Consider the following 16398-nt stretch of genomic DNA (forward strand, 5'->3'; position numbering starts at 1 on the left):
AAAATGTCACAAAGGTGATGTCACAGAGGTAATCACCAGGGCCCAGTTTTTCTAAAGTTAACTATCTGGATTTCAGTTATCAGATAGGATTACATGCATAGAAATAGAATGAATAGAACAGTAGTTCAAGTCAATGATTTGCCTATTTCTATGCATTTAATCCTATCTAATTGGCGAAAAAGTAACCTCTGTAGCAGTAAGGACAGTCAGAGAAATAATCACAAGGTAAAGTCACCTCTGTATCAGTGGGGACAAAGTCAGAGCGAGAGATGGCTCCACCTAGTGCCGTATTATTTTCCTGGATACAGTGATGTATACTGTATCCCTATACATGGCTCTGGCTCCACCAAGTGGCCATACAGGGATTGACCAGATTCCCAAGCCTATCAGAAGGCAGAGAAGCTTGCTTAAACCGCTCAAATCCTTTCAGATCTACAAGTGTGCCTATAGGGAGTAGGGGCCAGGGGTAGTGCCTTGAGACTAGGGGGCCATTTGGAAATCAACAAACATAAAAAACACAGACACAAGGCTGTGTTCCATTAAGTTTAATTTCTTTGTGATACAAAACTCATCTTTACAGCCCTCCAGAGAAAGCTGGCATTACCTTTATATCAAAATATACATGTTGGAATCAACGTTTGTTAACTATATATCAAAATATACATGTTGGAATGAAATTTAATATTTAATCCAAATCACTGTGGTACAAAAACACTAAATATAGACAGACAAAAACCCTCCCACTGCTTCATGACATCACATCCTGTTGACCCCTGACCCCAATAAAACCCATAATGGAAAATGAAAGCGACAACCGTTACCAGGAGAGGAATACAGAACTACATCACAGCTATCCACTATATCATCATCAACTAGGTCAACATACAGTATATATTCATGCTTAAAGTACTCTACCAACATAGAGGAATTTTACTGTAATTAAACAGAAATGAGACAAGACACCAAATATCACAAATTCAAGGTATAACTCACTCAAAATTACTATTTTTAAATCTAGTGGCTGACTGATTAGGTATAAAATGAAAACAAAATCAAATCCCTAGAGGCAGTCTTTCAATTTGGACCATAGAATCAAACCAGTGGGAGAAAAGAGAGTTTAGAACATTGTCTTTTAAACTGACAAGGATTGTTTAAATAGCAGGGGTGGTAGGTACTTTGGTCCTCAATAACATCAACAATCAATAGCTACATGAAACCGTTTATGCTACAGAAGAATCTACAGCAAAAGCAATATATAGACAGTCAGTGCCAGAACAAAGGTAATAAATACATTTGTGTTGTAGGCACCAAATATCTACGGCTGTATGAAATAAAATTGGAGTATTGCATGTGTATGTGTGTAAAATATTAGGGGTGAAGTAGGCACTAAAGACTAAATGCTGCATGATTTTAAGTGGCACCTCTGGAGCAAGAATTAAGACTTGATGCACAGTGACTGGTAGATATCAAACGGTATAGAAAATGATAGAGTATAGAACTACCAATGTTACAAAAATACAAATGGAATGCATAGTGTACATCTAGAAATCAAAAGGGAAGACCACAGCCATATATTTCAAATCAAATTATTGATGTTCAAAGAAAAAGCTTATTTGAGAGTCCTATCGTATAAAATCAATGTAATAGCATGGAAAGGCTAGCCGGCTGGTCTGGTTAAGGCACTAGACTGTTGCTGAAAGGCATTTTGTTAGATCAATATGACTAGTGGTGAAGATCCCAAGGACAGACAGTAGAAACAGAAAACATTAAATGGATTTTTTTAAGTATATCAAATGGAAAAAATAAAACATTGTAATCTAGAAACAGAAAGACTAGATGTGCATTCTGAAGAGTATAGAAACAGAAATACTAGACGTGCATCTTGGAGAGTTCTGCGAGTTTCCCTCCATAGAAGTAGAACTACTAAAATAAAATATGAACCGATTATATCCATAGTAAACGTAAATAATGATAAAACTTTTTTAAAAGTATAAAGGAATGATTAAGTGTGTCTCGTGTGGAATAAGACTTGACATACAAACGACATGGAAGGCATTCTGATGAACAGGTTTGGTCTATACTCTGTAGTAACTGTGTGTGTGTGTGTGTGTGTGTGTGTGTGTGTGTGTGTGTGTGTGTGTGTGTGTGTGTGTGTGTGTGTGTGTGTGTGTGTGTGTGAGAGAGAGTGATTGTGTTAGATTGTAGATTTGGAGAAAGACACTCTGAGGTGGTGGTTATCTCCCAGGTCATGGTTGTGGAACTCGATGAGACTCTCAACAGCTTCCTCCACTGAGCTCATCTGGATCAGAGCCATCTTACGGTCCTTCCTATACACACACACACACCAGGAAAGAGGATTCCCCATTACATCAAGTAGTGATGCAATAAAGACTAGTACATCATCAGGTAGTGATGCGATAACGACTAGTACATCATCAGGTAGTGATGCGATAAAGACTAGTACATCATCAGGTAGTGATGCAATAAAGACTAGTACATCATCAGGTAGTGATGCAATAAAGACTAGTACATCATCAAGTAGTGATGCGATAAAGACTAGTATATCATCAGGTAGTGATGCGATAACGACTAGTACATCATCAGGTAGTGATGCGATAACGACTAGTACATCATCAGGTAGTGATGCGATAAAGACTAGTACATCATCAGGTAGTGATGCGATAAAGACCATTCCACCACTGGGTAGTGACGTCATAAAGACCATTACATCGTCGGGTAGTGACGCCACAAAGACTATTACATCAGTAGGTAAAGATGTCGTAAAGACAAGCACATCAATTACCTCAACTAACCTGTACCCCCGTACACTGACTCGGTACTCCCTGTATATAACCTCCACAATGACTCGGTACCGGTACTCCCTGTATATAGCCTCCACACTGACTCGGTACCCCCTGTATATAACCTCCACAATGACTCGGTACCGGTACTCCCTGTATATAACCTCCACAATGACTCGGTACCCGTACTCCCTGTATATAACCTCCACAATGACTCGGTACCCGTACTCCCTGTATATAACCTCCACAATGACTCGGTACCCGTACTCCCTGTATATAACCTCCACAATGACTCGGTACCCGTACTCCCTGTATATAACCTCCACAATGACTCGGTACCCGTACTCCCTGTATATAACCTCCAGAATGACTCGGTACCCGTACTCCCTGTATATAACCTCCACACTGACTCGGTACCGGTACTCCCTGTATATAACCTCCACACTGACTCGGTACCGGTACTCCCTGTATATAACCTCCACACTGACTCAGTACCGGCGCCCCCTGTATATAGCCTCCACACTGACTCAGTACCGGTAATCCCTTTATATAACCTCCACAATGACCCGGTACCGGTACTCCCTGTATATAGCCTCCACACTGACTCAGTACCGGTACTCCCTGTATATAGCCTCCACACTGACTCAGTACCGGTGCCCCCTGTATATAGCCTCCACACTGACTCGGTACCGGTACTCCCTGTATATAGCCTCCACACTGACTCAGTACCGGCACTCCCTGTATATAACCTCCACACTGACTCAGTACCGGTGCTCCCTGTATATAACCTCCACACTGACTCAGTACCGGTACTCCCTGTATATAGCCTCCACACTGACTCAGTACCGGTACTCCCTGTATATAACCTCCACACTGACTCAGTACCGGTGCCCCCTGTATATAGCCTCCACACTGACTCGGTACCGGTACTCCCTGTATATAGCCTCCACACTGACTCAGTACCGGTACTCCCTGTATATAACCTCCACACTGACTCAGTACCGGTGCCCCCTGTATATAACCTCCACACTGACCCGGTACCGGTACTCCCTGTATATAGCCTCCACACTGACTCAGTACCGGTACTCCCTGTATATAGCCTCCACACTGACTCAGTACCGGTACTCCCTGTATATAACCTCCACACTGACTCAGTACCGGTGCCCCCATGTATATAACCGTGTGTTACTTTTTATTTTAGTCTACCTGATAAATATTTTCTTAACTCTTCTTGAACTGCACTGTTGGTTAAGTGCTTGTAAGTAAGCATTTCACGGTAATGTCTACACCTGTTGTATTCGGCGCATGTGACAAATAACATTTGATTTGATCATTAGGTAGTGATGTCATAAAAGTGTAGCTGGATGTTGAGACTTACTGGAAGAACTTGAAGGCTGTTACTGAAGCTCCTGAACTGCTGAACAGTGCCTTCAGATCCTCCTCTCCTACTGCAGGACTAGAGAGAGAAAGAGAAAGCATTAGCAGAGAAAGCAATAGGACACTCAAACAAAGGGGATGTTGTGTGTGTGTGTGTGTGTACGTACGGTATGTTGGAGAGGTGCAGTGTGCCAGAGGGAGGGTAGATGTTGTTGTAGTTTTTGGAGCCAGGCTTCTTAAAACGGTGGAGAGGAGAGGTGGCATAGTCCTTAGTCAACCCCTGGTCCTCATGGCCTTGAATAGGATAGAGTAGAACATGTCATGACAACAGTAGTGGATGTTAGACGGTCCATACCATCTCTCTGGGCAGCTGTGTGTTTAGACATGGTAGTGTGTGTACATACCTTCTCTGGGCAGCTGTGTGTTTAGACATGGTAGTGTGTGTACATACCTTCTCTGGGCAGCTGTGTGTTTAGACATGGTAGTGTGTGTACATACCTTCTCTGGGCAGCTGTGTGTTTAGACATGGTAGTGTGTGTACATACCTTCTCTGGGCAGCTGTGTGTTTAGACATGGTAGTGTGTGTACATACCTTCTCTGGGCAGCTGTGTGTTTAGACATGGTAGTGTGTGTACATACCTTCTCTGGGCAGCTGTGTGTTTAGACATGGTAGTGTGTGTACATACCTTCTCTGGGCAGCTGTGTGTTTAGACATGGTAGTGTGTGTACATACCTTCTCTGGGCAGCTGTGTGTTTAGACATGGTAGTGTGTGTACATACCTTCTCTGGGCAGCTGTGTGTTTAGACATGGTAGTGTGTGTACATACCATCTCTGGGCAGCTGTACGGTGGTGTGTTTAGACATGGTAGTGTGTGTACATACCTTCTCTGGGCAGCTGTGTGTTTAGACATGGTAGTGTGTGTACATACCGTCTCTGGGCAGCTGTACGGTGGTGTGTTTAGACATGGTAGTGTGTGTACATACCGTCTCTGGGCAGCTGTACGGTGGTGTGTTTAGACATGGTAGTGTGTGTACATACTGTCTCTGGGCAGCTGTACGGTGGTGTGTTTAGACATGGTAGTGTGTGTACATACCTTCTCTGGGCAGCTGTACGGTGGTGTGTTTAGACATGGAGACACGTAGAGACCGGCCCTGGAGGCGCACCCCGTTCAGGTGGCTCATCGCTGAGGAGAAGACAAGCCCGTCAAACACCAAAACACACACGTGCTACCAACTACTTCAACAACACAGACGCACGGTCACATACACACCGTACCTAGCTGAGCCTGTGTGCCATCAGCCATCTGGACCAGAGCATTGTCCTTCTTATTGAACAGAATCTTCACTCTCATCACGTCGCCATACACACCTGGAGAACACACACAGGTTAAAACACAGCACACACTCCAAACTAGATGCACTTTTCATGAAGAAAGAGACTTAGTTGTAATGTCAGTGTTGCAATGTGATTGTCTTGATCAACAGCAGACAGACTAGACTACTGTAATGCCCAGACAACAGGTTCTATACCACCACACTACTCAGTTCTGGCCATTGAAATGAAACGACTGATTCATGTAAAGGAGAGCTTGGATTTCTGATTCAGAGACAGACAGATCACAACATGAAAACCAGCCCAGGTAACAGATAGTTAGATTCAGTACCAGTTGGTAATTAAATAAATATATAAAGTGAAACAGATTAAAGAATGATAAAATAATAAACATAAATATTTAGGTCAATATAAGGGTAAATGAAGACTGAATGAGGTAGGTACAGTGATGATATAATATTATTGGTAACAGTAGGTAAATGTAAAATCTAAAGTCATAAAGGGAAACGAAAGGCTGATAACATACCAAAGAGAATAAAGAGGCAGTTTGGTGTAACGCTCTTTATAAACAGCAGGGGGAGGTAGAGGAACCAGGGAGGGGGAGAGAGAAAGAGGGAGGGTGGAGGGGTAAAGTGGGGGAGGAGAGGAGTCAGGGATGGAGGGATGGAGTCCAGCAGTCAGCAGCCAAGAGGTCCACGGGAGGATCACATGGAGGAGAAAGAGAGGGAGAGGAGGAGAAAGAGAGATAGGGGAGAGAGAGAGAGAGAAAGATGAGAAGAAAGAGTTGGCATAGGAGTGAGTTTTTATAAAGGGCAAAGAGCAGGATGAGATGGGGAGGGAGAGAATAAAAGAAAAGGAGGTAAAGAAAAGAACAAGGTCAGTAAACACAAAAGTGTCTAAAACACTGTCACTATGGCAACACTAGGAGGAGAAAAGAGACATATTAACAATGCAACAGTACAGGTCAGATAATACAGTACAATAACATGGGGGGTGTCTCTATATAAGGACTATTGTGTCTCCAGCAACTCAAGAATATACAAAAAGGAAGCCATGAAATGGAAGATAACAGAAGACTGTTAGTTCTAAACTGTGGAGACACACCCATTTAAAGGGCTCAGAGGAAAAGTTTACTATGGTGTGCTTGTACGATAAAGGATGTATACTGGTGTGCTTGTGGGTGAGAGAAAGAGTGTGTGGGTAGTAACAGTCCTGACCTCTGGGTTGAGGTTGCTGACCAATAGGACACCAGCTTGTCCTCCTCCACCGCCGAGGGCTTGCAGGCCGAGACGACTAGCGGCCATGCCCCCTGGACCCATACCGAATGACGCCAAGGCACCGGGCATAGACAAACCTAGACACACACAAAGAAAAACACACGTTATCTCAAGCACCAGGGCCAACCTGTGCAGCTGGAGTAGACCGACCGATGATTTGACAATGTAGTAATATCTATGTAATAAACGGAGTAAGAACAGATTTGTAGTAGGCCACAGGTAGAGTGAACCAGCTGACTGTGTTAATGTGAGGATGTACCTGCAGCCTGCTGTAGAGTGAAGGCCTGGGGGAATCCGTGTCCATAAGGAGACGCTGAGATCAGACCTGGAGACCCTGGAAAGAGATAGAAGGTGGGAGAGAGGGAGAGGGAAGGGAAAAAGACATGAGTCTGATTTCAGTGTCAGTTTGACAGTCTCCAGAAGAGCACCCTGGTAGCTACGTGCTAGCTCCTGGTACAAAAAAAGTTTGAGAAACACCGGTCTAAAGTGTGTGTGTTACCGAAGGCGGCAGCAGCCATCGCGTGCTGGTCCATTCCAGGCTGAGGGTTGTGTTGCTCTCCAGTAGAAAGGTCAGGTCTGGTGTAGTCACGGCTCTTATCGTTGTTAAACTTCACGTTGAGGCTGGTCAGCTTGGAGAAACTCACCCTCAGAGTACAGCAGCCGTTATAGATGTTCTGACCGTCTAGAGACTGCAGAGACACAGAGGGATTAGGGGCGTGGAAGTTCAGGCAAGTCCATTTACAGCATCTATTATTGATGTTCTGACCATCTGGAGCCGGCAGAGAGAGCGAGATGGAGAAATCAAAGTTTCTATGGGGGGGGGGGGGGGGATATACGTACCATTTTGGTGTGCTGTGCCGTCATGGGGTCAGCGTATTGGACCAGAGCCTGGAACTGGTTGTTCTTAGTGAAAGTGATGATCTTCAGAACAGACCCATACTTGGAGAAGATCTACAGGGGAGAACACACACAGGTTACATCCCTGCTGCAGGCATTTTGACAACAAGCAAAAGAAAACCATTTGAACACACTCATGACTAAGAAATACTGGTGGAGTGTGCGTACCTGGTGCAGGACTTCCAGTGTGACGGGGTAGAAGAGGTTTTCTACTATGACTCTAAGGACAGGGCTCTGGGTGGCCATGCCTCTGGCTCCCATCTCTCCCCCTCCAACTGACATGGTAGCACCCATCCCACCCCCCATACTGGTCATGGTAGAGCCCAACATGGTGCCACCCTGGACAGCATTCACCGCCTGCAGTGCTGCCTGGACTCTCTGGAGGGGGGGGGGGGACAAACATACACTGTTATTACATTGTACTGTGGGCACTATGCTGTAACCTCTGCATATGACAAAGAAACTTTGATTTGACAAATGTGCTACAGACATACAAGTTAGTGAGTCTCATATAGGTATGGGTCAATGGTGGAAGTGTCCTCTTACCACTTGGTTAGGTGAGTTGTCGGTCTTGAGTTCCTTGTGGTTGCTGTACTGCATGAATACAGGCTGCTGTCTGATGAGGGGGGTGACCGTAGCGTAGTAGTTCACCATGGTCTGAGCCTGGTCCACAGTGTTCATCTCCAGGAACGCCTACACACACACACACACACACACACACACACACACATAAGATCAGCCGGGGAAGGTGTGTGTGGACACCGTGTATGTGTGCCTGAGTGTGAACGCCTTTAGGGTAGAGGATCTGTAGCACGCGTGTGAACGCCTTTAGGGTAGAGGATCTGTAGCACGCGTGTGAACGCCTTTAGGGTAAAGGACCTGTAGTGAGTGTGAGAACACCTTTAGGGTAGAGGACCTGTAGTGAGTGTGAGAACACCTTTAGGGTAGAGGACCTGTAGTGAGAACACCTTTAGGGTAAAGGACCTGTAGTGAGTGTGAGAACACCTTTAGGGTAGAGGACCTGTAGTGAGTGTGAGAACACCTTTAGGGTAGAGGACCTGTAGTGAGTGTGAGAACACCTTTAGGGTAGAGGACCTGTAGTGAGAACACCTTTAGGGTAAAGGACCTGTAGTGAGTGTGAGAACACCTTTAGGGTAGAGGACCTGTAGTGAGAACACCTTTAGGGTAGAGGATCTGTAGTGAGTGTGAGAACACCTTTAGGGTAAAGGATCTGTAGTGAGTGTGAGAACACCTTTAGGGTAAAGGACCTGTAGTGAGTGTGAGAACACCTTTAGGGTAGAGGACCTGTAGTGAGTGTGAGAACACCTTTAGGGTAGAGGATCTGTAGTGAGTGTGAGAACACCTTTAGGGTAGAGGACCTGTAGTGAGTGTGAGAACACCTTTAGGGTAGAGGATCTGTAGTGAGTGTGAGAACACCTTTAGGGTAAAGGATCTGTAGTGAGTGTGAGAACACCTTTAGGGTAAAGGATCTGTAGTGAGAACACCTTTAGGGTAAAGGACCTGTAGTGAGTGTGAGAACACCTTTAGGGTAGATGACCTGTAGTGAGTGTGAGAACACCTTTAAGGTAGAGGATCTGTAGTGAGTGTGAGAACACCTTTAGGGTAGAGGATCTGTAGTGAGTGTGAGAACACCTTTAGGGTAAAGGACCTGTAGTGAGTGTGAGAACACCTTTAGGGTAAAGGACCTGTAGTGTGTGTGAGAACACCTTTAGGGTAGAGGATCTGTAGTGAGAACACCTTTAGGGTAGAGGACCTGTAGTGAGTGTGAGAACACCTTTAGGGTAAAGGACCTGTAGTGAGAACACCTTTAGGGTAGAGGACCTGTAGTGAGTGTGAGAACACCTTTAGGGTAAAGGATCTGTAGTGAGTGTGAGAACACCTTTAGGGTAAAGGATCTGTAGTGAGTGTGAGAACACCTTTAGGGTAAAGGATCTGTAGTGAGTGTGAGAACACCTTTAGGGTAAAGGATCTGTAGTGAGAACACCTTTAGGGTAGAGGACCTGTAGTGAGTGTGAGAACACCTTTAAGGTAGAGGATCTGTAGTGAGTGTGAGAACACCTTTAGGGTAAAGGACCTGTAGTGAGAACACCTTTAGGGTAAAGGATCTGTAGTGAGTGTGAGAACACCTTTAGGGTAAAGGACCTGTAGTGAGTGTGAGAACACCTTTAGGGTAGAGGACCTGTAGTGAGTGTGAGAACACCTTTAGGGTAAAGGACCTGTAGTGAGAACACCTTTAGGGTAAAGGATCTGTAGTGAGTGTGAGAACACCTTTAGGGTAAAGGATCTGTAGTGAGTGTGAGAACACCTTTAGGGTAGAGGACCTGTAGTGAGTGTGAGAACACCTTTAGGGTAGAGGACCTGTAGTGAGTGTGAGAACACCTTTAGGGTAGAGGACCTGTAGTGAGTGTGAGAACACCTTTAGGGTAGAGGACCTGTAGTGAGAACACCTTTAGGGTAAAGGACCTGTAGTGAGTGTGAGAACACCTTTAGGGTAAAGGATCTGTAGTGAGTGTGAGAACACCTTTAGGGTAAAGGACCTGTAGTGAGTGTGAGAACACCTTTAGGGTAGAGGACCTGTAGTGAGAACACCTTTAGGGTAGAGGATCTGTAGTGAGTGTGAGAACACCTTTAGGGTAAAGGATCTGTAGTGAGAACACCTTTAGGGTAAAGGATCTGTAGTGAGTGTGAGAACACCTTTAGGGTAAAGGACCTGTAGTGAGTGTGAGAACACCTTTAGGGTAAAGGACCTGTAGTGAGAACACCTTTAGGGTAGAGGACCTGTAGTGAGTGTGAGAACACCTTTAGGGTAGAGGACCTGTAGTGAGTGTGAGAACACCTTTAGGGTAAAGGATCTGTAGTGAGTGTGAGAACACCTTTAGGGTAAAGGATCTGTAGTGAGTGTGAGAACACCTTTAGGGTAAAGGATCTGTAGTGAGTGTGAGAACACCTTTAGGGTAAAGGATCTGTAGTGAGTGTGAGAACACCTTTAGGGTAGAGGATCTGTAGTGAGTGTGAGAACACCTTTAGGGTAAAGGACCTGTAGTGAGAACACCTTTAGGGTAGAGGACCTGTAGTGAGTGTGAGAACACCTTTAGGGTAGAGGACCTGTAGTGAGTGTGAGAACACCTTTAGGGTAAAGGATCTGTAGTGAGAACACCTTTAGGGTAAAGGATCTGTAGTGAGTGTGAGAACACCTTTAGGGTAGAGGACCTGTAGTGAGTGTGAGAACACCTTTAGGGTAAAGGACCTGTAGTGAGTGTGAGAACACCTTTAGGGTAAAGGACCTGTAGTGAGTGTGAGAACACCTTTAGGGTAAAGGACCTGTAGTGTGTGTGAGAACACATTTAGGGTAAAGGATCTGTAGTGAGAACACCTTTAGGGTAGAGGACCTGTAGTGAGTGTGAGAACACCTTTAGGGTAAAGGATCTGTAGTGAGTGTGAGAACACCTTTAGGGTAAAGGACCTGTAGTGAGTGTGAGAACACCTTTAGGGTAGAGGATCTGTAGTGAGTGTGAGAACACCTTTAGGGTAAAGGACCTGTAGTGAGTGTGAGAACACCTTTAGGGTAAAGGATCTGTAGTGAGTGTGAGAACACCTTTAGGGTAAAGGACCTGTAGTGTGTGTGAGAACACATTTAGGGTAAAGGATCTGTAGTGAGAACACCTTTAGGGTAAAGGACCTGTAGTGAGAACACCTTTAGGGTAGAGGACCTGTAGTGAGTGTGAGAACACCTTTAGGGTAGAGGACCTGTAGTGAGTGTGAGAACACCTTTAGGGTAAAGGATCTGTAGTGAGAACACCTTTAGGGTAGAGGACCTGTAGTGAGTGTGAGAACACCCTTAGGGTAGAGGATCTGTAGTGAGTGTGAGAACACCTTTAGGGTAGAGGATCTGTAGTGAGTGTGAGAACACCTTTAGGGTAAAGGACCTGTAGTGAGTGTGAGAACACCTTTAGGGTAGAGGATCTGTAGTGAGTGTGAGAACACCTTTAGGGTAAAGGACCTGTAGTGAGTGTGAGAACACATTTAGGGTAAAGGATCTGTAGTGAGAACACCTTTAGGGTAAAGGACCTGTAGTGAGAACACCTTTAGGGTAAAGGACCTGTAGTGAGAACACCTTTAGGGTAGAGGACCTGTAGTGTGTGTGAGAACACCTTTAGGGTAGAGGATCTGTAGTGAGTGTGAGAACACCTTTAGGGTAAAGGACCTGTAGTGTGTGTGAGAACACATTTAGGGTAAAGGATCTGTAGTGAGAACACCTTTAGGGTAAAGGACCTGTAGTGAGTGTGAGAACACCTTTAGGGTAAAGGACCTGTAGTGTGTGTGAGAACACATTTAGGGTAAAGGATCTGTAGTGAGAACACCTTTAGGGTAAAGGACCTGTAGTGAGAACACCTTTAGGGTAAAGGACCTGTAGTGAGAACACCTTTAGGGTAGAGGACCTGTAGTGTGTGTGAGAACACCTTTAGGGTAGAGGATCTGTAGTGAGTGTGAGAACACCTTTAGGGTAAAGGACCTGTAGTGAGTGTGAGAACACCTTTAGGGTAGAGGATCTGTAGTGAGTGTGAGAACACCTTTAGGGTAGAGGATCTGTAGTGAGTGTGAGAACACCTTTAGGGTAAAGGACCTGTAGTGAGTGTGAGAACACCCTTAGGGTAGAGGATCTGTAGTGAGTGTGAGAACACCTTTAGGGTAGAGGATCTGTAGTGAGTGTGAGAACACCTTTAGGGTAAAGGATCTGTAGTGAGTGTGAGAACACCTTTAGGGTAAAGGACCTGTAGTGAGTGTGAGAACACCTTTAGGGTAGAGGATCTGTAGTGAGTGTGAGAACACCTTTAGGGTAGAGGATCTGTAGTGAGTGTGAGAACACCTTTAGGGTAAAGGATCTGTAGTGAGTGTACGTACCTGGTTCTTTCCCTTCATCATCAGAAGGTTGGTGACCTTCCCAAAGGGCATTCCCATGCTGATGACCTCAGAATCCTGGATGTCCCCGGGCAGCTGGCGCAGGTGGATGACACGCGATGGAGCGCTGGGGCTCCGCATCTCACCTTTGAACTTCTTACTGTCATTACCGTTGGCTACAAACACACAGACACCTTTTTAATTTCTTACTCTTAGCACCATTAACTACTAGAGAACAGCACAGAACATTCTGATTAACAGACACATTACCATGAACTACTAGAGAACAGCACAGAACATTCTGATTAACAGACACATTACCATTAGCTACTAGAGAACAACATAGAACATTCTGATTAACCATCAGCTACACACACACCTGGGGTCATGATGTAGGAGGAGAAGAGTTCATCAGATCCCCTCTGGAAGAGAAAGGAACATTCACAATGATCATAACCACATACATCATGGAGACAGAGACAGGCCTAGCTGGGTTGTATTCACTAAGCACCAACCGAAGAAAACCCTGAACATGCTCAATAACAAACTTGTCTCCATTTTCTGTTGCAAAAGGTTTTGCTACGTGCACCAACAAATACGACCCGGGTAAATGTATTAACAGAGTTATGGCTGGAGAGGAGCAGTCTGTCAGACAGATGGTCTTGCTCATACAGACTACAGTTAATGAAACTGCTCTGTGTCAGTCAGTCAATGGTGCTCATGTCTGGAGTGGCCCAACAGCCTCACTCCATCTCTCTACAATACAGCTACTGTTACAGCCAGGCTAGAAAACTGACTGGGACAGAGAGACAATGAGAAGACACTCATTCTAACGGCACTCAGAGACACAGCCAGAGAGGAGATAGAGACTTTAACCAACGTTTTAGCACAGAACACAGGGGTAAAGACAGGGAGAAAAAACAAGGAGTTAAATTGTGAATGAAAAGATGCCTACCTTGGTACCCACTGAGACACTGGGGAGAGAGAGAAAAGGAGGGTTACTCATTTGAGTTACTCCAAAGAGGGCAGGATGTATTTTCCTAAAAGATCAACCAATTAGCAAATCAGTAAATCACTCAATCAACATTTTACATTACATTTGAGATTGATTGTAAATGTAAAACTTATCAGCAGACTTACTCTATGTCTGTGACGTAGCCAGGTCCCATAGGATACAGATCAGCATCTAACTTGTGTCTGTTGAGACAAAGGGGGGAAAGAGCGGAGGCGAGGAAATGCAGGACGAAAGAGGAAGTTTAGTTACTAACTTTATGAAGTTCATAGTTAGCTAGAAACTGAATTGACTCATGAAAAGTTGCGTTAGTTCACTTCGTTGAATTGTAATGTCCCCTGACCAGCTAATAACCATAGAGTTATTCGACAATTCAACCTAATCCTGAACACACAACATTCGCCTTCCACAAACACGAGCGCACATATGGAATGCGGAAACTAGCTACAAAGACACGTTGATTCAAGATGGGCGTTTTTTTTTTTAACTACATTTGGCAATACTTTAAAGGTGGTTATTTTCGTCTACATGAAAAAATCTGCAACTAGCGTTTTTATTGTTATTTGCAGTATAATACGTTGTTTTTTTTAAACAACCCTTATTAAGTCTTAACTTCAACTAGTTCGCATCTCTTCCGGACACGCTCACGCGCAGACAATGCTAACTAGCTAGCCTTGTTTGAAAGTCTCAAGCATCATCTCGTCTCAAACTAAACGTTAAACTACTAGAACACACAAATATAGTAAACAGATTGCATAACAACATGGCTGTATATAAAAATACATTTAAAAAAAGTCCAACTACGGTTAGATTATTTCCGTTTCTTTTCGACATGAAACTACATATTTTTCACTCACCCTTCCATCGTTCGATATAATCCACAGGTCTCTGGAGCGGCGGCAGATTTCCTTGATTTTCATACAAAATGGCTGAATACACCGAGGCGTTCGTTGATTGGTCCAGCTACTTGGAAGAACCCTAAATGGGCGGGCACTTACACCTAGTATCGCAATTTGATTGGTTCATTAAAGGGTGGGTATAACATTCTCTTAAAGTTCTCTGCCGAAACTTGACCAAAATAACTGTGAAACCATACCATTGCTTTGCATTTGTTTACCTGGAAAAATAACGAAGAATGGTTTTCATTGACACACATTGATTTATTATGTTCTAGTATTGGATAGCTGACTCGCAAACCTGTGCAACTAAACAACGAATGCTGCTTCTTTCCTGTTTCACAATCAGTTCATGTAGTTCAGAAAATACAAATTCCATACAGGGTTGTAGTTCATGCATTGGCCAACAGATGGCATAATTTGTCTATTACAGGGCTGACTGAGGAGGAGCAGCTGTGGGATTTCGTTAAATTCGGGACTCTGAACCAGACCTGCTGGGTCAAAATGTCAACGTTCTTCATACTTCAGCAGCAGATTAGCATGCTGGATACAATGGAAACCAATGGAATAGTCATTTAGGTACAAACTCCACGCTGGGTAATCAATCAATTATTCAAAAGTATTTCACATACTTGACCCATGTGTTTTTGTTATATTAAGTGGTTTGAAACAGTTGTTACTATTTCCAATGCATAAAAAAGCAGAGGTAATCTATGGTGTGTGGATATGACCCATAAACGACCCCAGCTAACCCAAGACCATCACACTCCCTGGTTCCAGCGAGAGATCTGTAATCTCTCTCTCTTGATCCTCTCTCTCTCCCCCTAACCCCACCTTCTCTCTCCACCTCCCTCTCCCCTCTCTATTTCCCTTCATTCAACCTATCCTCTCCAGTCTCCCTTCTCTCCCTCCTCCCTCTCTCATCCCAGACCCCACCCTTTCTCTTTCCCCTAGTGTACACTGTAGAGCAGGGTAATGGAACACACAGACACCAGAGAGTCTCTGGGAATGGAAGGTTTATTCTGCTGACGACAGGTTTCACCTTCCCTTCGATCCCAATAGAACCCATTATTACATTCATGTTAAGCAATATGCCGTGATGATGGATATAGTTATCAATGATACTGATCAGACCTGATGAGGAGTATTACGATCAATAACAACACTAATCAGAGTTAGAGTTAATGCTACATCAGAAGATTCAACATCACTGACTCAACAAAATTCACAAGCATCAGCATTAAAACAATGGCCGGGCTTGACTCAAACAGTGAACCAGCCATCCTTTACATAAAAAAAAAAAAAAAATAGTGAAATGTGTTTATGAGTTGCACAGTGTCATAGTGAGTCTAATGAGGAGATTAGTAGAGATCAATAGAGATCAATAGATTACTAGATGTAAGTAGAGTATACATGACTTGAGATGATGAGATAGAGGTGATGACATGGGATGGACAGTTTAAAACAGAGATAATGATGTTATCTGAGATGTACCAGACGACATGGTGTGGTTGCTTGATTAATTGATTGGTTTACCTATTGATTTGTGATGATGGTACAAGCTTGCATGCAGAGTGTGGCTGGCTATGATTTGGCAGAACCCAAACAAATAAATACATTGTATAAAACTTGATATCAATATATTTGAATACTGTTCACACTGTGAAACTATATTACAGAGACAATATAATATGAAACTGACTGATAAATACTTGATACACAAAGAAATATACAAAATGTATGTCTTCTTCATATTCTGGACTAAAAAACAATGATAAACATTTTCCAGATGGCTCCGATAGCAGACACATTACAATACAAAGACCTGCTACATTTTCTTTTCAACAATAACGTGACGGCACATCCAGTTCAATAATAAAGATAA

General features: G+C 43.9%; 2 protein-coding genes across 3 annotated transcripts in view; both read right to left on the reverse strand.

The window, feature by feature from the left end:
* Window positions 1-530: 530 nt before the first annotated feature.
* Window positions 531-14531, reverse strand: LOC120051377 (polypyrimidine tract-binding protein 1-like). Of its 2 annotated transcripts, none has more exons than XM_038998216.1 (17): window positions 14475-14531; window positions 13746-13802; window positions 13561-13645; window positions 12985-13027; window positions 12609-12781; window positions 8232-8378; window positions 7854-8063; window positions 7629-7739; window positions 7288-7477; window positions 7048-7122; window positions 6729-6865; window positions 6038-6071; window positions 5455-5547; window positions 5273-5362; window positions 4346-4472; window positions 4180-4257; window positions 531-2327 (listed from the first exon to the last, which is right to left on the reverse strand). In XM_038998216.1, the coding sequence occupies exons 1-17, from the start codon at window positions 14480-14482 to the stop codon at window positions 2195-2197; spliced, it is 1791 nt and encodes a 596-aa protein (XP_038854144.1). In that variant the 5' UTR covers window positions 14483-14531; the 3' UTR covers window positions 531-2194. The 2 variants fall into 2 exon arrangements, with proteins under 2 accessions (XP_038854144.1, XP_038854145.1); XM_038998217.1 differs by having other exon boundaries at window positions 2195-2327; window positions 13561-13579.
* Window positions 14532-15851: 1320 nt separating this feature from the next.
* LOC120050810 (paralemmin-1-like) overlaps window positions 15852-16398 on the reverse strand; it is a 14371-nt gene continuing 13824 nt past the window's right edge. The window contains exon 7 of the mRNA XM_038997340.1: window positions 15852-15862. Coding sequence (XP_038853268.1) covers window positions 15852-15862 — 11 coding nt within the window. The remainder of the gene's footprint in view (window positions 15863-16398) is intronic.

Source organism: Salvelinus namaycush, chromosome 7 (genome assembly GCF_016432855.1).
Source record: "Salvelinus namaycush isolate Seneca chromosome 7, SaNama_1.0, whole genome shotgun sequence".
Lineage (NCBI taxonomy): Eukaryota > Metazoa > Chordata > Actinopteri > Salmoniformes > Salmonidae > Salvelinus > Salvelinus namaycush.